Source organism: Chinchilla lanigera, unplaced genomic scaffold (assembly GCF_000276665.1).
Source record: "Chinchilla lanigera isolate Chin_1 unplaced genomic scaffold, ChiLan1.0 scaffold00034, whole genome shotgun sequence".
Taxonomy (NCBI): domain Eukaryota; kingdom Metazoa; phylum Chordata; class Mammalia; order Rodentia; family Chinchillidae; genus Chinchilla; species Chinchilla lanigera.
The window spans coordinates 17,874,834-17,894,847 of NW_004955435.1; the positions used below are offsets into that span (position 1 = coordinate 17,874,834).

The 20,014-nt window shown below is 39.0% G+C and overlaps 1 protein-coding gene across 3 annotated transcripts in view; it reads right to left on the reverse strand.

Annotated features, from left to right (window-relative positions):
- The window catches only part of Dennd2c (DENN/MADD domain containing 2C), a 100,488-nt gene that overhangs the window by 15,313 nt on the left and 65,161 nt on the right, over positions 1-20,014 (reverse strand). For all 3 annotated transcript variants that reach the window (XM_013516546.1, XM_005389001.2, XM_005389002.2), the window contains exons 6-14: positions 16,890-16,986; positions 12,187-12,231; positions 10,051-10,238; positions 6,007-6,116; positions 3,901-3,970; positions 3,210-3,287; positions 2,076-2,216; positions 1,439-1,587; positions 545-722 (exon numbers count right to left, since the gene is read on the reverse strand). In XM_013516546.1, the coding sequence (XP_013372000.1) occupies positions 545-722; positions 1,439-1,587; positions 2,076-2,216; positions 3,210-3,287; positions 3,901-3,970; positions 6,007-6,116; positions 10,051-10,238; positions 12,187-12,231; positions 16,890-16,986 (1,056 nt within the window). The remainder of the gene's footprint in view (positions 1-544; positions 723-1,438; positions 1,588-2,075; positions 2,217-3,209; positions 3,288-3,900; positions 3,971-6,006; positions 6,117-10,050; positions 10,239-12,186; positions 12,232-16,889; positions 16,987-20,014) is intronic.

Below are 20,014 nucleotides of genomic sequence, written 5' to 3' on the forward strand. Positions count from 1 at the left end.
TGAAACAGGTTTCCTTCCTCTCTCTTTTTCTCTCCTCTCATTTCACTTGCACTTTTCCCCTTGCTCTCTCCCTTCGGTGCTGGTGATTGAACTCATGGAGGCTCTACCACAACGCTACATCCCTAGCTTTTCTTTTCTTGAGATAAAATCTCGCTAAGTGGCCCGGATTGGGCATGAACTTGTGTGACTCTCCTGCCTCATGCTTCACCCTCCCAAGTGGCTGGGATTACAGGCATGTACCATCACACCTGGGTGGAACAGTTTTTCTAAAATAATTCTTTAAATTAACCCAGAATAATTTTTGTGTTTGACTTTAAGAAAAGCCCCCTAAAAGCCTGCTTTTCAGAATAACACAAGAATGAGTCCATTGTCCACTACTGTAAATAAGACAACTTGGGATTCATGTGTACTACAGACTTTTTTCACCTCAATAAAAAGATACCAAGATTATAACTGCATAACATATTAATAGTTATTATGTTAATTATTATAATTCCGCCCTTTACTAGTGCTCTTACTATTTTTCATAGCTATTGCCTCTTACCTCTTCAATGGGGAGGTCCCGGAGATGTGGTAAGGAGCATGACAGGATTCCAATAAGAAAAGGAGTAGGTGAGCACACAATGTCAATCATGGATGCTGGCAGGACTGGGATGTAGGTGTGCTGCCAGGTGAATGGATACAGGGTGGCTACCACAGCATGGCCACACTGTGACAGTGTGCTAGCCAGGGGAGAAAGTAAATGGTGTCAGATACAGAGCAACACATCCAGGGTGTTTAGGATATTTAAGTAAAGAATTACATATCGGTGCTGGTTCATGTTCACAGATTTACAACTGCATGAATACTCATTAGTTTTTAATGTTTTATTTAAAATTATAACTTCATTTAACTAAAAAGATTTAATTTCAACCCAGATTCCCTACAATTTATCAAACTAGAAATTAGTGTGCATGTAGAAAAAAAACAGTAACCATTTTTTAGACATACTTCTTTTTATGTTTCCCCGGCTGGCCTTGAACTCCTGGGCTCAAGCAACCATCCTGCCTCAGCCTCCCAAGTAGCTGGGAGTACAGGTACCAACTACGGCAGCTGGCTGAGAGCACCAATTTTTAACAATGGTTTAAGCAAAAATACATTTATAAATAAAACCTATTAAATGCAAAAAAGTCATCATTACACCCTAATGTAAATAACCAGTTACCATTTGGAATTATTCATGTCACTACAGCGTTGGGTAATTATAGACTAATTCTAGATTTTTATAAATACATATGAATTTTAAAATAGTAAGAACAAGTAAAACACCAGTATGAAGTAATATATTTCACTCATTTCTTTTTGTATAGTATTATTTGTGGTGCCAGGGCCTTGGGCATGCTGGGTGCTCTACCACCTGGTGACACTCCCAGCCCTATTTAACTTAGTTTTTTCTTACCTTAAGCTGTTGGCAACAAAGATTACCCTCCGCTCCAAAAGGAGAGAGGCACAGACCCGGATGAGATGGCAGACACTCAGGCACTTAAAAAGGCATTCAAAATCCACATGTTCCAATCGTGCATCTATTGGTCGACACAGTTCAATTGACTGAAATGTAAAAATCTGATTCAGGGGGAGCTGATGTTGGAAAACAACCTCAAATAAGAACACTAACAGATCCTCTTATTCTTTTACTCGTTACATTTGAGAAAGAGGGTCTACTATAAAAAGTCTGTGAGGCCACAGGGAACCTACAAAACTGATTATACTAATCCCAAGACCCTGTAGCTTATTTTCTGTACTGTAAATTTCAAGCAGTACCCTTTATTCCACCTGATGAAAGCGTGTATAATCGTCATTTATCACACTAAAATGTTTAGTACAGAGAGGGCCTAATCTGTGTGGGCAAGAAATTTTTAGGCCTTGGTTCACGGTCCAACTGTTACAGACGTTTACTCAGTACTTTCTGGGAAAAAATACTTCTCGTTTATAGAAAGGGGGGAAGAAATTATGCTCTTCAGCTTCTGGAAACTGGCCTACAGTACAAGAGCTGCTTTTTGACGGCTCTCAAACATTTTTGAAATGAGCTAAGTTACCCCATCTCCAGCCCCAGGGAGGTAGCTCTTGACTGTGATGGTGCGTCCAGGAGCTGGGAAAGGAGCTTCCATGACACTTCGCATGAACGGGTAAACAAGGGCTGGAGACATTTCTCTTCTCTTCTCTACTTCATCCAGAATCTACACACACAGAAAATGTTATTTTATTATGGACTTGGTTTAAAAACATAAAAATCAGCCAGGAGTGCTGACACACATCTGTAATCCCAGCACTCAGGAGTTCTAGGCCAGCCTGGGCTAAATAGTGAGACCCTGCCTCAAAAAATAAAAAAAAACAAAAATAAAAAAAACATAAAAATTCTTTTATAGGACCTGCCAAATTTGGTGTACACACTGAATGTAACAGCAACTGGATTTACAACAGGTAAATTTCAGCTGGGTGTGGTGGTGCATACCTGCAATGCACTCAAGAGACTGAGGCAGGAGAATCGAAATGAGTTTGAGGACAGCCTGGACTACATAGTGAGTTCAAGGCCAGCCCGAACTGCACAGCCAAACCCAATCTCAAAAAAAAAAAAAATTAACAATGACAATGTGCTATTGGGATCTAGGAAACACATGAGACAAGCTTTGGGTTGTATTCTCTTGAAACTGGGCGTTTTAGCCAGGCATGGTAATGCTGAGGTAGGAGGATCACTGTGAGTATAAGGCCAGCCTGGGCTACAAAGTGAATTCAAGGTCAGCCTGTACTACATAGTGAAACTCTGTCTCAAAAAGACAAAATAAACTGGGCATGGTGGTGCACACCTGTAATCCCAGCACTTGGGAGGCTGAGGCAGGAGGATCTTTGTGAAATCGAGACCAGCCTGAGCTACAAAGTGAGCTCAAGGCCAGCCTGAACTGCATAGCAAGACTCTGTCTCAAAAAAAAAAAAGACAAAGACAAAACTGGAAGTTTTAGGAAACCAAAATGAGAATGATGCAGCAATGGCAGCTGGCAATGGCTGAGTTTGGCCTTCAAGCTTGTGGTTCCGATCTGCCAAGAGGGAACCTATCTAAAGTAGGATGTTAGTCTATTGTCCAGAGACATCATAAGCAACAAAAATTTTCTCAGAGCTCAGAAACAAACACTACCTCTCACAGATCTCATTTTTCACTCAAATTCTTTGCTCACCTTTGAAAACAGATTGAAGCAGCCGAGGCGACTAACCATGCAGTACACCTCAGGGAGTCGCTTTCCTTTGCCTTCTGGCTGTAAGACAACAGTCAAGTAGCACAAGTCTTTAGTGATCTGGACTATTACTATTCTTTGAGTATTGTCTCCCTCTGTCTGATACGGGTCACTATGTCAGCCTGGCTTGTCTGGAACTTCTGGGCTCTAGCAATGCTCCTGCCTCAGCATCAAGAAGCTGGGACTACAAGAACATCAACTGAACCCGACTCCCTTAGTCAGAGCAGGATCTAAGGCCTTCATCCTCAGTGAACACCGCAAGATGAGAAAAGCACGAAACGTGATAGTACGATTTGTTCCAGCTGCACCTACACAAGAGGAAAACCCTAAAACAGCCGGTAACTCAGCACTCCCTTGAGTGGCTCACTGTACTCCATTCTTGAAATGTATTTGCACTGATACTCAGCCACTGTGTCTCTACTGCAAACAAATAAAATAAATCCCTACTTTCTATTCTGGAGCACGCCATGACCTACTGCGACCTTTCTTTTGCCATATAACGGTAACACAGCTTTTTTAAAGTACTGATCATTGAGAGTCCGCAAACTCATCTAGAAATAGTGATTCTGAACCTCTCAGTTTGACTTTATTGTCTCTTGACCAACTCAGTGTGCAGCACAAGTCTGGTACTTACCAAAAGCTTCTTACAGTAACCAAACCACCGGCTTCCATCTTCACCAGTCAAAACGAAGGAGAAAGTTTCACTGAAAAAATAATCAACTGTTATTCTGAGATCTAAATAACAATGTACAGCATTCCTCATGGAATAAACAATTGAAAATAGGGTCCAGCTGGGGATATAGCTCAGCGGCACAAGCGCCTGCCTGGCAAGCGCAAGGTCCTGAGTTCAATTCCCGGTACCACCAAAAAAAAAAAAAAAAAAAAAAGAAAAGAAAAGAAAATAGGGTCCAATACCAGTCATTTTGTGATCAAAGGGGAGGCAATAATATGACATTTATTGAATAAACTGTCACATAAAAGAAAAGAAAAGAAAATAGGGTCCAATACCAGTCATTTTGTGATCAAAGGGGAGGCAATAATATGACATTTATTGAATAAACTGTCACATTCCTTCGAAGGAATGTCCAGGCCTCAAGACTGAGTGAGCAAACTGGTATAGGATAAACTGTTGCCTTCTTTTACTTTTTTACTTATCTACTCTAGCTACTAATTCTGTTTTCCTTTTGTTGCATATCTGATTTAGACAAACATGTAGGTAAGCTATAAAGAACTTTAATATGACATTGCTCCCTTGCAAACTCTTCTATTTAATTCTGAAAGGCCATCTGCAACAGTGATAGGAAAAGGTTAATATCCTTAACATATAGAAATTGATAGGAAGCCAGGCATGGTGGCACAGGCCTGTAATCTCAGCATTCAGGAGGTTGAGGCAGGAGGACTGTTCAAGGCCAGCCTGGGCTACATAGTGAGACCTTATCTCAAAAAACAAAAACAAAACAAAGAACAACAACAACAAAAAAAAACAAATTAATAGGAAAAATGTAATTTTTCATTTGAAACACGGGCAAAATGTATGCAAAGATAATTTCCAAAAGGAAGATCCAAAGATGCCCAAGGAAAAAACTCATTAATTAAAACATAAATGTGAATGATGAATACTGTATAATCTATATATGGCCAAAAATAAAGATCAGAAGGGAATATGCCAAAATATTTACATGGATTATCTCTAAGTAACAAAATTACTACTGATTTCTAGTTTCTGCCTGTTATGTACTCAGCTATTTCTAGAATAAGCACACCTAACCAGGGGGAAACGCACCATGGAGCAGCCAGGCCCATCTGAAAGAGGCTGCTTGTGTGCTTAGCAGTGGAACTGATAACCCAAGAACACTAATGCGGGTGGCTGAGAGAGGGAGAGGTGATGAGACCAAACAGGTGAGGAGAGACGGCACTACGTGTGGGCTTCTTAGGCAACAGCTGAAGCTACCATCCAGCAGGTCATCCGCATGTGACACAGCTCACTTAACCAAGCTCCTCTGCTTGAAAGATACTATTTATAAATACAGGTGGGTTTTATTTGTTTTGTTTTGTTCGAAACAGGGTCTTGTTGCTCAGGTGGGTCCCAAACTCACAAGCTTACGAGATTCTCCTGCCTTAGACTCTAGAGTTGCTGGTACTACAAGCACAGCTTCGAATAAAGCAGTTATCTATTTATAAGCAGTTCATAGGTAATGACGTTTCATTAATTAAAAATAGTAATTTCCTCTAATTACATGAATGCAATTCTTTAATTCTTCCCTTCTCAATACACTCACAGCTCCCGAACTGAACGTTCCCCCTGTAAGCTCCACGGGGAAACATACCACCTGGACTGTGGTTTTTTCTATCAACTTGAAGGAGAAATAAGATAAGGACAGGGTTCTGTTTTATCTGTTTCTAGGTCTAGAGTCCCAAACTTCAAGTCTTGTTTTTTCTTTTTCTGTCCAATTTGGCCCATTTCTTACTTTATGTAAAGTGGAACTATTTGGTTCTGCAGAACTGGAGAACTGTACAGACTCTCAAACCCGTTTTCTTTGACACTAAAATTATTCTGTATCTTTCTTTTTTGAGCCCCACACCAGAAATGTCCTAATTCTGTTTCTCCCTTTCCCTCCACAGCATCCGTGATCGGCCAGTGTTCACACAGCTGCACTTCTGGCTCTACCCATTTCTCAAATGCTCTGACTCTATTTTTGCAGTTCCAACAAATAGAAATAAGATAAAGTAGCTCATTTACCTCTTGAGTTTTGAGGTTGGTATCCAGTCCTCTGAATCAGGAAAACAAAATTTTGGGATAACTTTGAGCCTTTCTTCTGTGTCTTTTGATTGCTTATAGCCATGATCACCCTGTGAAAGATAACACCACAGCGGACATTATTCCACGAAAATGGAGAATAAACATAAAAACCAAGCCTGGTGTTGGGGAGAAAGGTATATACTAACCCCAAGCAGGTTATCTCAGTATTGTTTTGTACTGCTTAGCAAAACAGGAAAGCCAAGACTGAAAAATCACAGAGAATGCACTGAGAACAGCTACTAGAAAAGGAACTCTATTTTTAAACACAAATGGTACCTGTGGAGACACTATAATCTAGTGCAAGGGAGATGGTTGAAAATAATTTCGCATCTAGAGGTACAGTCTTAGTTCAGGATTAACAAACAGGAATCCAGGATTTCATTAATTATGGGTTAAAGAAAAGTAAAATCTCTATAATATTACTGACAGTTAAAAACTTCGCCAGCTCAGGATATTCTCTGATCAATAATCATGGATGTTTTGAAAAAGGAGATGAATGTTATTCGGAAAAGATACTATTTTTAGAATTGAGCCCACATATAATCATTTCCCTTAGCATACAATCTTTGCTACCTAATTACTGGTTTGCAACTTCCTGTAAAATTTCAGCATGGAAGACTCTTGTGTAACTGTGGTACTATACTTTAAAAGACCATCTAAATTTAGTTAAAACCAAGATATTCAAAAATTAGTATGACTTGTCCTGTATAAAGACAAACATGCAACTTTAATTATCATATTGCTTTCAGATAATTATAAAATGATCTATCGTTTAGTTTCTGAAATAAAACTGCAGCCATTCTGGATCACTTGGATATTAAGCTCTTAAAAAAAACAAACAGAAAAGCACCAAGACATGTGGGGAGAAGGAGAGAGGGAGAGGAACAGGAGATGTAAAAGGAATTAAAGTGTGTTATACACATGTACCAACTTCCCACTATGAATGCAATCACTATATACTACAAACATGTACTGATAAACTAAGAATCGAAAAAAACTCAGAAAAATAGTATCAGTGCTGGGGTGTAGCTCAGTGGTAGACTGCTATGCCAGCACATGTGAGCCTCTAGGTTTGATCCCCAATACCTCCCACCAAGGAAACAAAAGTTCAGGGGTATTATAGCCTATGTACATATTTTTGAGAAAGGGTCTCACTATGTAGTTCAGGTTGGCCTTGAACTCAAGGCTTTACTCCTGCCTCAGCCTCCCAAGTGCTGGTATTACATGCGTGTACCACCATGCCCAGCCCATAGTCTATACTTTTTATAGTGTTAAATGATTCATAATTATCTTCATTCAAAGTTTTCCACAACAAAAGCCAAAAGAGGCTCAATAGGATCACCCCCTCATCCAATTGGTGGATGTTTGCGATACAAAGATGGAAAGTAGCTTACATGGAGACATCTCTGAATCACTACTGTGTCCTTACACGGTGTGAGGTTATTAATTCAGGCTTGGCTTTCCCTTCTCCAATTGTAAAACTAATGAAAACCAGGTAAAAAATTAAGCTCCTCTTACCAAACAAGCTCCTTTTACCAAACCATGCTGTGACATTGTACTTTCAGCTAAATTGAAGATTTTATGAGAAATTAAATTCGTGTATTTATTTACTGAGGAAATGATGAAGACACTGAAAAAAGTGAGAACCCATGCAGGAAATGTCCTTTAGATTATAGTACCATTGTGTTTCGTTAACTGTGTAGTGAAACATGCAACAGGTTATAAACACAAAGTCCTAAAATGGTTGAGAAGGTAAGCTACTTGAGAAGTAGTACAGATAATAAGCTGAAAGATGAATAAATGCTCCTACTTAAAAAGATCAAGCCTGATCAGCACTAGCCATATAATTTTCTAAGCAGAGAGCAAAACAAAAATGTGAGGGCTCTTGTTCAAAAAGAAAAGAATGAAATATAAAAATAAAATATAAAACCTTTTCCTTCTGTGGTCTTTCCAGCTGTAGTGGGTTTTTACCTGCGAATTAATGTCACTTTCCTTTGGGTTCAAGGATCCTGGCTGAGAACTACACCCCTTACCAGGGGCCTGAGTCTCCAATTTGGTACACTAGTGGCCAACAGCCAGAACCACTTCCTCTCTGGCCAGCAGCAGAACTAAGACTCCATGTGCTGACTGGAGATGTGGAAGTTAAGCCTGGCATTTCTCCTTCCCATAGGGCCATCATTTTAACCCACAGCAATCTGGCAACATCCTGGATTACAGCTTGAAACAAGGATGTGCTTGGTCCTTTGCTTGCGGGCGGTGGGAAGGCCTTCCCTCCACCGTATCATCCACTAGACACACAGAGCAGTACCAGTCAGGGTAGGGAGGGCTGTCCCCTTGCTTTGCCTGGAGATGCTGTGGAACAATGCTTGCATGAGCCCAAGCTTCCCTTGTAGGGGCATAAGCCCCTGCCAAGGACAGAAAGTAGCAGCAGTCACTCTGTGGGGATAAAAGGGAAGCCAGACCAGGCCAGGGAACTATGAAAATTAGCAAACCCATCCCAGAGGGGCAGCAGGATGTGAGACCATGCATGAACTGAAACCTGGTAGAAGCCCAACTGTCCCATAGGACTTCAAATATAAAAACAAACTCAAAGATAAAATTATTGAGCATTTCAAGATGGTGACCACAAAGCATTAAACTCCAGGCATGGGGCCCTTCTTAATGAGGGACCTTATGCAACTGCACTGGCCCGTGAAGTCCTGATCTTTACTCAGCATCAGTGAATTCCTGACACTCAGGAATGTGAGCTAAGTGTTGGTAGTCTTTCCAGTGTCTCAGCAGAAGGATGAAAAACAAACTACTGTGTGAAATTCGATTTGTTTTTTGCAGTGTTGGGGATCTAACCCATGACCTTGCACATGAACTATATCCCCAGCCCCTGAAATGAACTTTTAAATATTAGAAAGAATAAGTACTGATATTATTTTTTACAAAACAATACATAAACAAAAAAAAAGGAAGAAAAAGGTAAAGGAAAACCCACATGTTGGTAGACTCAGTTTGCTCACAGACTAAGATCAGTGAGACTTTAAGAAAATCTTTTTTTGCCAGGTGTGGTGGCTGATGCTTGTAATCCCAGCACCAGGGAGACTGACGCAAGAGGATCAGGTCAGCCTGAGCTACATAGTGAGCTCAAGCCCAGCCTGAACTACATAGCAAGATCCTGTGTCAAAAACAAACAAAAAGAAGAAAATCCTTTTTCAGTGGTACTCCTATCATCTAATCCTAACAGTAGGCACTTTAATATTTGAATAAATGAGTGAGTTTTTGCAAAAGATACAGCAAATCAAGTGACAGTGTTAATAATAATAACACCTACCATTTCTAATGTGCATATTTTGTGACAGGAAACTGCGTTATGTACTTCACAAATATTATTTCATTAAATATTTTACTAATAATGGAAAATGTTATAGAGTTTACTATATGCCATGCCAGACATTGTTCTAAGGGCCTTATCTACATTTAGCCCTTATCAACTTTCCTATGTTCCAAGGGACAGATATCATTATGATTACTGCCATTTTACAAATGAAAAAACTAAGACACAGAAAGGTTAAGCAGTTGCACGAAGTCACAGTGCTTGGTAAGTGACTAATGCAGAGCGCTGTTTCAGAGTCCACAATACAAATCATTACCTTATTCTACCACATTTATTCTTTCTCTAATTAGGGATGGGGAAATTGAAACTCTGTAACTTGCTAAAATTATTAAATAAAAAAAGATCATTACATGGTATAGCCAACACTATAAAACACATTTGAGGAATGAGCTTTTTCTTTCCCTGTCTCCATTTTGGGGCAGCTTATGTCTAATATAAGATGTCATGACAGTCACTAACCAGATCCTATAAGTATAGTACAGGTCAAAGTTTGTTGAGAAAACAATAAATAAAAAGAGAGGAAATAAACATACACAGCATACAGGAGAAGGATGTAAATACCTGTTGGCTTTTTAAACACCTGCTGGCTTCCTTGAACCTACCTTGCTAGGGAACTGCTGTATGACCTGGGGAATGTAGCTTATTCCTGATGGTTTTTTCTGTAAAGACACCACCACAAAAAGTTCAAACAACTGCTGCTCCTGCAGTTCAATAAGGTCCCGCTCCAAGGTCTGGTAGTGAGGATTCCTCTTGGAAGGCTGCAGCAGTTGTGCTAAGCGCTTGTGGCGATCTGTAATGAAGTCACAGAGCAAGGTTTTCCCTTATGGTACTGTTTCCCTCTAGCCCTAGAGGCTATGACCCATATACGAGTAATCTTCACACAGTCATTGCTGAATGAATGCTGACTAACCAGTATCTGCTTCACACACTTACCTGTTTAGGCAATGAAATACTCAGGGGACAAGTGCAGATCCTCAAAAATGCCCTGGTTCAATCCACCTCCAACCAGCAGTGAGTGGACTGGGATTCTATGTCCCAAATGATACACTATGTATGCCTACTACACACTCTATGTTATCCCATCTTTCATGGCAGCACACAGGACACATGAAAAGGTTTGCAAAATGCAAGGGACTAACAACAGATACCACTGCTGGGAATGTCGTGAAATCACGGGAGAGGTCAGAATTTGAAAAATGAACTGAGTCTGTACAGAAAGAGATGAGTTTGATAAAATTAAACCAAAAGCTACCTTTATCTGTGTGTTTCCTTTCTCTCCTTGGCAAGTGTTACTAACAATGGATATATGCTTATATAAATAAATTATGCTAAACTCGTGTGAAAGATGAAGTGGAGAAGATATCTATTAATGGACTACTACTTAAAAGAATCAAATCATGGATGCATGTTTTTTAAATAGTACATGGCAATATCTCCCCAAACTGGATAGCATCTATCTTCTATTCTTATTTAGTTCTAAATTCTGAACAATTTGGACTATTCATTACTAGGGAAATGGTATACTTGCAGGAAAAAAAAAGTTCAAGTGTTTCAGAGATTTGTTTATGTGTCCTTCTGAGTCACTGACTAGAAGACTTACCCTCTTGTTTTTCAGATATGATGCATTCTTCCTCAAAAGAAGTTAATTATGGCTCAAAATACTAAAAAATACTTTAAAAATACAATAAGGAATGGCTCCCTAAAATTATCCAGGACATTTAGTGCTCCAGGTAAAGCTTTAGTAACCCCAAAGGACTAAGCTCAAGTCAAGACAATTTTAGGTCTTGTTTCTCCTTAGCAATAGCACTAAAATAGTCATCCGCACACATGAAGGCTGAACCTGATGATGCTTTGAGTTTCACCTTTAGTCAGGCTACTGAATTAAACATCCGAAGCAAATCAGGCTAGTGAAGGAAGCACAAGACTATTAATCATAAGATTATAGAGTATCAGATTTGGAACTGTCCTGGACTCAGCACTGATAATTCAGGTCTCCTACTCTGCTACGCATCAGTATGTCAGGTATTTAACAGGAAGTAAGTAACTTGCTGTGACAGTTCACTAGATGAAGATACAGAGCACCACGAAGTGCTTGGACAAGTGGAGCCAGAAATTCATATTCTAACACAAAGTACACAACACAACACACTGGACTATAACTGCCTATGAACAAAAACAGGTCCTATTTCCTTTCTCCTCTTTTCTTCCCAGTGCTGGAGATCAAACTCAGGGCTCTGCACATGGTAGGCAATTATTCTACTACTGAGCTACATACCCAGTTCCTAAATGTTTCTTTTTCCTTTCTTTCACTAACTGTTGCCTTTTTCAAACCCCAACATATCAAAGTCACTTAATAATTATATTTGAGTTACTATGGAAAATCAGATATTGAATGGAAAGTATTTGTCTCAGAAGGCAATCCATATACTCTGTCGAGCTGCCACAAAACTACTGCATATGTGTCTGGACACGCAGCTCTGTGCTGCTCTTGTAAGAATATCCCATCCTGAGAAGCACACTGGTTGGCCTCCAGCCACTAGAGAGATTTTAAACTTTGTCAAACAGTCACTGGTGTACTAGTTAGCTTCCCAAATCTCAATAGATTCAGAAAATGAAAAAATGACCTACAGAACGAAACTTCTTGTGGGGAAAAACAGGCTTAATCACAAAGGCAGGAGCCACTCCACCCATAACTAGGAACATCACGAGAAAGGGAGCAGCCCCACTGACTCACTCACTCTTTGGCAGATACTCGCCATCACTTTCATTTCCACTGGTTTCACCTGCAAAGAGAGGAAGAGCTTCCATCTGTATCGTTCAGCAGTAGAAAATACCTGAGGATGAGTACACAGTAAATCCTCCACAGGCGCCGGGACTAGTACAAGGAAGAATACAGATTCTATGGCACTTCTTTATGTCAAATTAAAGCTGTTGTCAAAAGAGAACACAGTGGAGAATACAGTCGCTCTTATCTGCAGAGGATATATTCCAAGATCCCCAGGAGATGCCTAAAAATGTGGCTAGTACTAAACTATATATATGTGTGTGTGTGTGTGTGTATATATATATTTCTTATACATACATACCTATAGGAAAATTTAATTTATAAATCAGGTATAGTAAGATATTAAAAATAATATATACAATTATTACAATATAGTAAAAGTTACATGAACATGGTCCCTCTCAACATCTTATTGTACTCTCCTTGCCCTTCTTGTGATGATGTAAAAATGACATGACGCCTATGTGAAAGTGAGGGAGAAGATGTAAGCACCGTGCTGTATCATTAGGCCACTACCTAAGGGTAACCTGAGACAGGGACAGTTGATCGGATAACCTAGATCTACTGCTAATACTACTACTAGGCTACTAATAGGTGGGTAGTAGCTTAGCTCTGTTGTGGAAAGTTGGACAAAGACAAAATTCACGTCCTGAGCAGGAAGGAACAGAACAGCTCAAAATTTCACCACACTACCTGGAATTCTGCCCAGTTTAAAATTTATGAATTTTTTCTATGATTTTCCATTTAATACTTTCAAGCCTTGGTTTACCACTAGTAACCGGAACCTTGGAAGGTGACCTGCAGAAAGGACTCAGAGAAGAAACTGCTCTACTCCATCTTCTTTCCACATTCTACTTTACCCCTCAGCTCTCCTCTGATCCGAATGCTCAAAATTAACCACCTGTTAGACTAGTTTTATGAAGTCTAGCTCAGGATGGATTCTATTTTTACTTTCAAATCTTACTCGTATAAGATTTGTATAATATTAAAATAGGATATTAAATTGTTAAACAAAAACCTGAACACCAGCCAGACTACAGTTTTGAGAGAGACAGTTCCAAGTAAGTTTGTTTGCTTTGTGGTACTGGGATTGAACACCAAGCTACACACTTAGCCCTTTTTATTTTGAAATAGGATCTAACTAAATTGCCCAGGGTGGGCTCAAATCTGCAATCCTCTTGCCTCAGCCTCCTAGAGAGCTGCATTACAAGTGCCCCCCACACACTTGGATACTAAGTAATGAAGTATCATTTAACCTCTTCTGTGATACATCTACCTACCTGTGAGCCCATACTGATCACTCCTTTACTCTAAATTCTTGCAGTTCTAGTAACGATTTGTTCTGTACTTATTTTCTAAAATCATATTTTAAGTAACCTGAGGATAAGGGTCTATGTTGTTTTTACAAGGGATTGTTGGGTTTTTGTTCATCTGGTACTCAGAATGAACCCAGGGCCTTGCAAACGCTCAACACGTACTCTACCACTAAGCAATATCTCCTGCCAACAAGGGAGTGTTTTATACCATAAGTCTGGGCACACAATTTACCAAAAAAAAAAAAGTTTAATACAAGGGCTGGAAGCTGGTGGGGTGGCGCACACTTGAAATCCCATCACTCAGAGGTGAGAGCCAACGATCTAAGTAGAAGAATACATACTATAATACTGTTTGAAGATATATATGTACATCTTCATCCATAGGCAATTTAAATACTCATCAGCTAAATAAAAATTAACCAGCTAATAAAAATTGTTTTGAGATCTGGAATTGAATTGAGGGCCTCACTGAGCTATATCCCCAGTCTCAACAAAAATTTTTAACATCTATATAATGAAATACAGTGTAGCTATAAGAATCTTTATGTGTTGATACTGAAGGAAAGCTTTATAAAGATGGAGGGCATACAAAGTCTGAATAATGTGACTATCTGGGTATAAAAAGTATTTGCATCCTTAGCACCAGGTATCTCTTAGGAGTTATAAAATGTCTAGAAAGAAATAAAAAGAAGCCAGGGCCACTGAAGCACACCTGTAATCCCAGCAGTTGGGAGGCTGGGGCAGGAGGAGGATCGCTGCGAGTTTGAGGCCAGCCTGGGCTACATAGCGAGTTCAAGACCAGCCTGAACTATACAGCAAGACCCTGTCTCTAAAAACAAAACAAACAAAAATTTAAAAATATGACAGAATTCAGTAAGGGTAATAAATCATTCTATAATACCTGCAAACTTAAAGTTAAGAAATGTTTACGCTGGAATACACTCAGGAAGCATGTACTGACCGTCTACTTCTGTTAGGCATTAATAAACAGGCAAAACTTAAGGAGGAAAATGAAATCAGAACTGTAATGATGGAGTCAGGAGAACCTCAGGTATGAGAAAAACTCTGGTTACTCCTTGGAAGCATTGGTCATAAAGGCTGGGTAAACATTTATTTTCTTTGAGTTACACAAAGGGGGAAAAAACTTTCAGGGAAGAGCTATAATGTAGGGACTACTCCTTTTTTTTCTTTTCTTTTTTGGTATTAGAAATTGGTAATTTAGGTAACTGAAGTCTTTTTCTTCCCTTTTTAACAATGATATTGTTTATTGGGGATTTTTTTGTTTGTTTTTTTTAAAAGGATTTGACTGTTCAAAAACTAGTCTTCAGGCAGGTGTGGTGGCATGAGGCTACAGACCCAGGCTGGAGAATCACTTGAGCCCAGGAGTTTAAAGTCAGCCTAGGCAACATAGTGAGATCGTGTCTCATAATAAAACTCATCTTAAAGCCACATTTACTAACATTCTCATCCATATGGCATGCACACAAAGAGTGCTGTTAATTCAAGGAAATGATGTTTTACAAATACTTGTCTTTATCCCAGTGGCTTGGTATTTCACATAATTAGCAATTTACAGTTCATTTCCTTATCTATAAACACAGTGACAATACGATCTGTCACATAGGATTACTTAGAAACTTAGAAATAGTGCATCAGGAGGAATCCAAGACAATACAATGCACAGATTTCATTTTCTGTATCTAGATCTGAACTATACAAATTTAAAACATCTTTTATAATATCTTGTTGAGAAAGAAATACATGGAGAAGAGGTAGTAAACTGCTAAAAAAAAAAAAACAATCAAGGTTTATGAGAAAAACTGAGAGCCGCTGTTGGTGACATGAAATGATCAAACTTGGTGAGGCCACGACCCTTGTAGGAAGGTACGCTTCCTCCTGGGGCTCAGCTCCTGCCCGTGACTTTGGGCCGGTGCCTACCTCCTAGCGTAGCCGTGAGGTACAGTCAGCACAACCCGAAGTTTCTTCCCCAAAGGAGACTGAAATGTATTTTGTAAAGTGCTTTTGAAAAGCCTGAAAGCTCGCACGAGAAACAGTGACAAGCTGATTTTGCTGTTGTCCGTGGTGCTGTGATCGAACGCAATCACCACAGAGTAAGAACAGAGTCTAAGCTGAAACCGGATCCTATTTTCAGACAGGAAGTTGTTAGAACGTAGAACAAATTTTTAGGGGAAATTTAAAAATTTCTATCTTTAGAAGATTGCGAAAGTAAGAAACATTCTCCTCTAATATGACTTGGCTACTGTTTCTCACTTATTAACCTTATAAATAAAAATTGCTAAATTCTACATATTTTTTGCCAAAAAAGTTTAGACTCTCACATGATTGGTTTTTGTTTGTTTTGTTTTTGCACTGCTGGAGATCAAATCCAGGGCTTCTTGAACGCTAGGCAAGTGCTCTACCACCGAGCTACACCCCGAGCCCTCAGGGATTTTTATGAAAATCTAGTAATTCATTATCAATACTGAAAGTTTCCTAACTAAGGAAATAGGTTTTTTGTGACACTGGGGAATGAACTCAGAACCTCTGCACTGAGCTATATCCTCAGCCCCTTTCTTAAATTTCTTATTTTGAAACAGGTCTCACTAGGTCACTAAATTACCCAGACTGGGCTTGAACTTCTTGTGATTCCCAGAGCCTCAGCCTCCTAAAGTACTGAATTATAGGCAATGTGCCACCATACTTCGCAGGGTAAGTTTTATCTAACCATCTACAATATAGAACTTATGACTTATGACTACAAGTTGAGTACTCCATACCACTAGTCTATGTATACCTGTATTTTCATTTCTCTACCGTACGGTTTGATCAATCTTGCATTCTTCCATCTAGTAATCTAAGCAACTTCACTGAAGATAACAATATGTAGTATAACAACCACTGTCAATTCCTATTACTTTGTTTTGATACCCTGTATCATTTTTATTGTTTTTCTCTTGTTTTGTTTTTGTCTATGTTGTTGTTATTGTATTATTGTTTTTTTATTTTCTTTATAATAAAAAAAGAGTCTGTACTGGCGAATTACTATAAATCAAAGGAGGACTACAAAACAATGATTCAAACTGCCTATGAAAATTAGACTCATTGGTTTTATAATGATTTTTTTCATTTATTCACTCACCCAACACTTATTACTACTTGGGACAGAATTAAATGAAAGGAATTGGAAAAATGACCCCTTACCCTAAAGAAGTTTATACTAAAATTGGATAGACAGGAAAGTAAACCAAAAACTGTAATTCACTTCAGACATTAAGTTTTATAATTATTTTCCCCTCAAATATTGGTATCTATAGGTAGCTGGAACAATTACAATTTTTACCTTTTGAAGGAGGTACTTCCTTTCCAGTGTAAGGGTGTAACTTCACCTTCTTCTTTCCTCTCTTGGATTGAAATATGTCATCTATTTTCAATACAAGCTGAAAGAAGACCAAAAAATACAAGTTAAAACCAACATAAGGTTTGCAGCTTGATGACTTAATTAGTGATTCTAATTTAGAGATGTATTTTATAAATAAAAACCTTTACTTTTTTCAATTTTAAATGTGAAATGATGATCTTTAGATGACATATTGCTCAAATATTGAGTCCAGTTCGAGGCCAGCCTGAACTACATAGCAAGATCCTGTACAAACAAAATACTAACTCCACATAAGATGGATAAGGGGCTTCTTTCCAGATGAATCCTGCACAGCCTCTCAGGGAGATTCCTTGTCATTCCATGTCACAACATGCAGGCAAGGTGGCTACTGCACTCCCTAAAATAACCAAGCCATTATTACATGCAAGTTTTTGCTTGCCCAAAATAGGAAGGGAAACATTGATTCACTTGGAAGAAAGAATGAAGCTTAGTTAATTCTGCTCCCAGGAATTCTTCCAAAAAGAAGACAACTACACCGGGCAAGTTTTTGTTGTTGTTGTTTTGTTTTTGAGGCACTGGGGATAAAAGCTAGAGCCTTTGCACTAAGTTACATTCTCAGCCCTTCAGCCTTTTTCTTTTTTAGACAGGATCTCACTATGTAGTTCACGCTGATCTTGAACTCACTATGTAGCCCAGGCTGGCCTTGAATTCAGCAATCCTCCTGCCTCAGCCTTCTGAGTGCTAGAATTATAGGTGTGTGCTACTATGCCCAGCTATTATTTTTTATTTTGAGACAAGGTCTCCTTAAGTCACTATGTTGCCCAGCCTGGTCTCAAACTTGTGATCATTCTGTCTCAGCCTCCCGAAGTGAAGTTTTGGTCAAAGAAAATACACTTTGGCACTGAGAGTACAAACATTACAATTTATTTCAGAAATATGTAATAGGAGACTCTCAAATATGCCCAAGTATGAAACTATGCTTTCATATCCCTTCCACTCATTTTAAAAAATTAATTAATAACTTGGGGGGCAGTACTGGGGACTGAACCAAGGGCCTTTGCACTGAACTATATTCTCAGACCATTTTTTACTTAAGACAGGATCTTGCTAAGTTACTAGTTGACCAGACTAGGTTCAAACTTGCAGTCCTCCTGCCTCACCCTCCTACAGTCCTGGGATTACAGGCATACAGCACCACACCCAGCTAACACCATTTATTTTTAAATTGTTATAAATATCTACTTTTCTCTAATAAGCATTAATCAGAATTTTTCCTTGGCTGCTAGGAAAGCTCTGTGTGTGTGTATGTGTGTGTGTGTGTGTGTGTGTGTGTATGCATGCATGTGCATGTGTGTCTGAGAAAAACAAAAACAAACCTAGAGACACAAAGTAGGCTGGGTAAAAAGAATTTCAGTGGACAGCAGGCACTTAAAATAAGGAATAGTTTTTCCACATGTACTTTTACCTTAAGATTCCATATTTTTCTTGTATGTTCATCCTCACTTAACATACTTAATGCCTAGAATTACAACCCTTAAGATCATTATATTAGATGACAATCAACAGACTTGCTTGAGAAAAATAGTCTTGTTTTCTCTTTCATCCTTGTTTCTCTAGCAATCCTGGCAATCAACAGCCTGTGAATTAGCCCAGTGCAAGAAAAAAGCATGAGAAACATGTGCTTCTAATATGTAAATTATTCCTGCATTTCTGGATGAGTTCATTCTTTTAACTTTTTATAAATGAATTCAGGTGAAAAGCTGCCAACGATTCTTCTCCCTCTCTTCCTCCTCCTTCTCCCTTTCTTCTCCTTCCTCTTTCCCTCCTCCTCTATCTTTTTCCTCTTTCTCCTCCTTCTCCCTCCCCTTTCTTCTTTTTTTTTTTTTTTGAGATAGGGCCTCGCTACATAGTCCGGGCTGGCAAACTCACCACGTACCTGAGGCTGGCCTCAAACTCACAATCCTGCCTTGAGCTCTCTACTGCTGAGATTACATACAGGCACTACTACTGCCAACTTCAAAACAGCTTCAATGATTGATTGATTGTCTTTTTGAGACAGGGTCTCACTATACAGTTCAGGCCGGCCTTGAGCTCACTCTGTAGCCCAGGTCTCAAACTCACAATGATCCTCCTGCCTCAGGCTCCCAAGTGCTAGGACGACAGGTGTGCACCACCATGCCCAGCCATAACTTATTAATGTACATTTGAAAAGAATAATCAAAAGTATACTTAAATACTGTAAGGAAAGGAAACTACTGTTCTACAAGTATGAAGTAAAGTGATAAATTTAAATCCTGATTATGAGGTTGGAGAAGGAGCCTATCCTCACCTTTTAGTGGCAGGAAATACAGCAGAATCCCCTAAGAAATTACAGAAGCCACACTGCTACATCACTTGACACAAACAATATAAAAAAGTATCAGGGAAGGGCTGGGGATTTAGCTCAGCGGCAAAAGCGCCTGCCTCGCAAGCGCAAGGTCGTGAGTTCGGTTCCCGGTACCGGAGAAAAACCAAAAAAAAAAAAATATATATATCAGGGAATATACTCTAGCAAACAATCCTACATAGGCTTTCAAAGAAGGAAAAACAGGAAGGGTAGGAAAGAGGCATACGGATTAGATCAGTGATTTTCAAACTGTGAAAGCAATTTTGTTTGCTGTCATCAGAGGGAAAATAAATAAAAACTGCTTTTCTTATGCAATATTGTTCTTGAAAATACTTTAAAGCCAGACTGCATACATGACTCATAAAAGGACTTAATCTGAGAAGGGTCACAGGTAGAAATGCTAACCACCTGTTCCTAGCCAACCATCAAGAGTTTATCACCATTTGCTTTCATTCTGCTTCTCAAAACACCTTCTGGAAAATTCCAAAAAAGGGCAAGTTGGAGCATATTACCTACCACCAGAAAGAGGTGAAGTTCTGAGTTCTCAAGATTCATAGTACATAAAATACTAAAGTATGAAATCAAAAGCAATGGAAAATCTCCTTGGGCCTCACTTAACTCTACAATGCACAATTAGTAAATATTTGCTAATGCCTTTCTAAGATTTTAAGAATCTTAATGCAGTCCCTTAGGTGTTTGT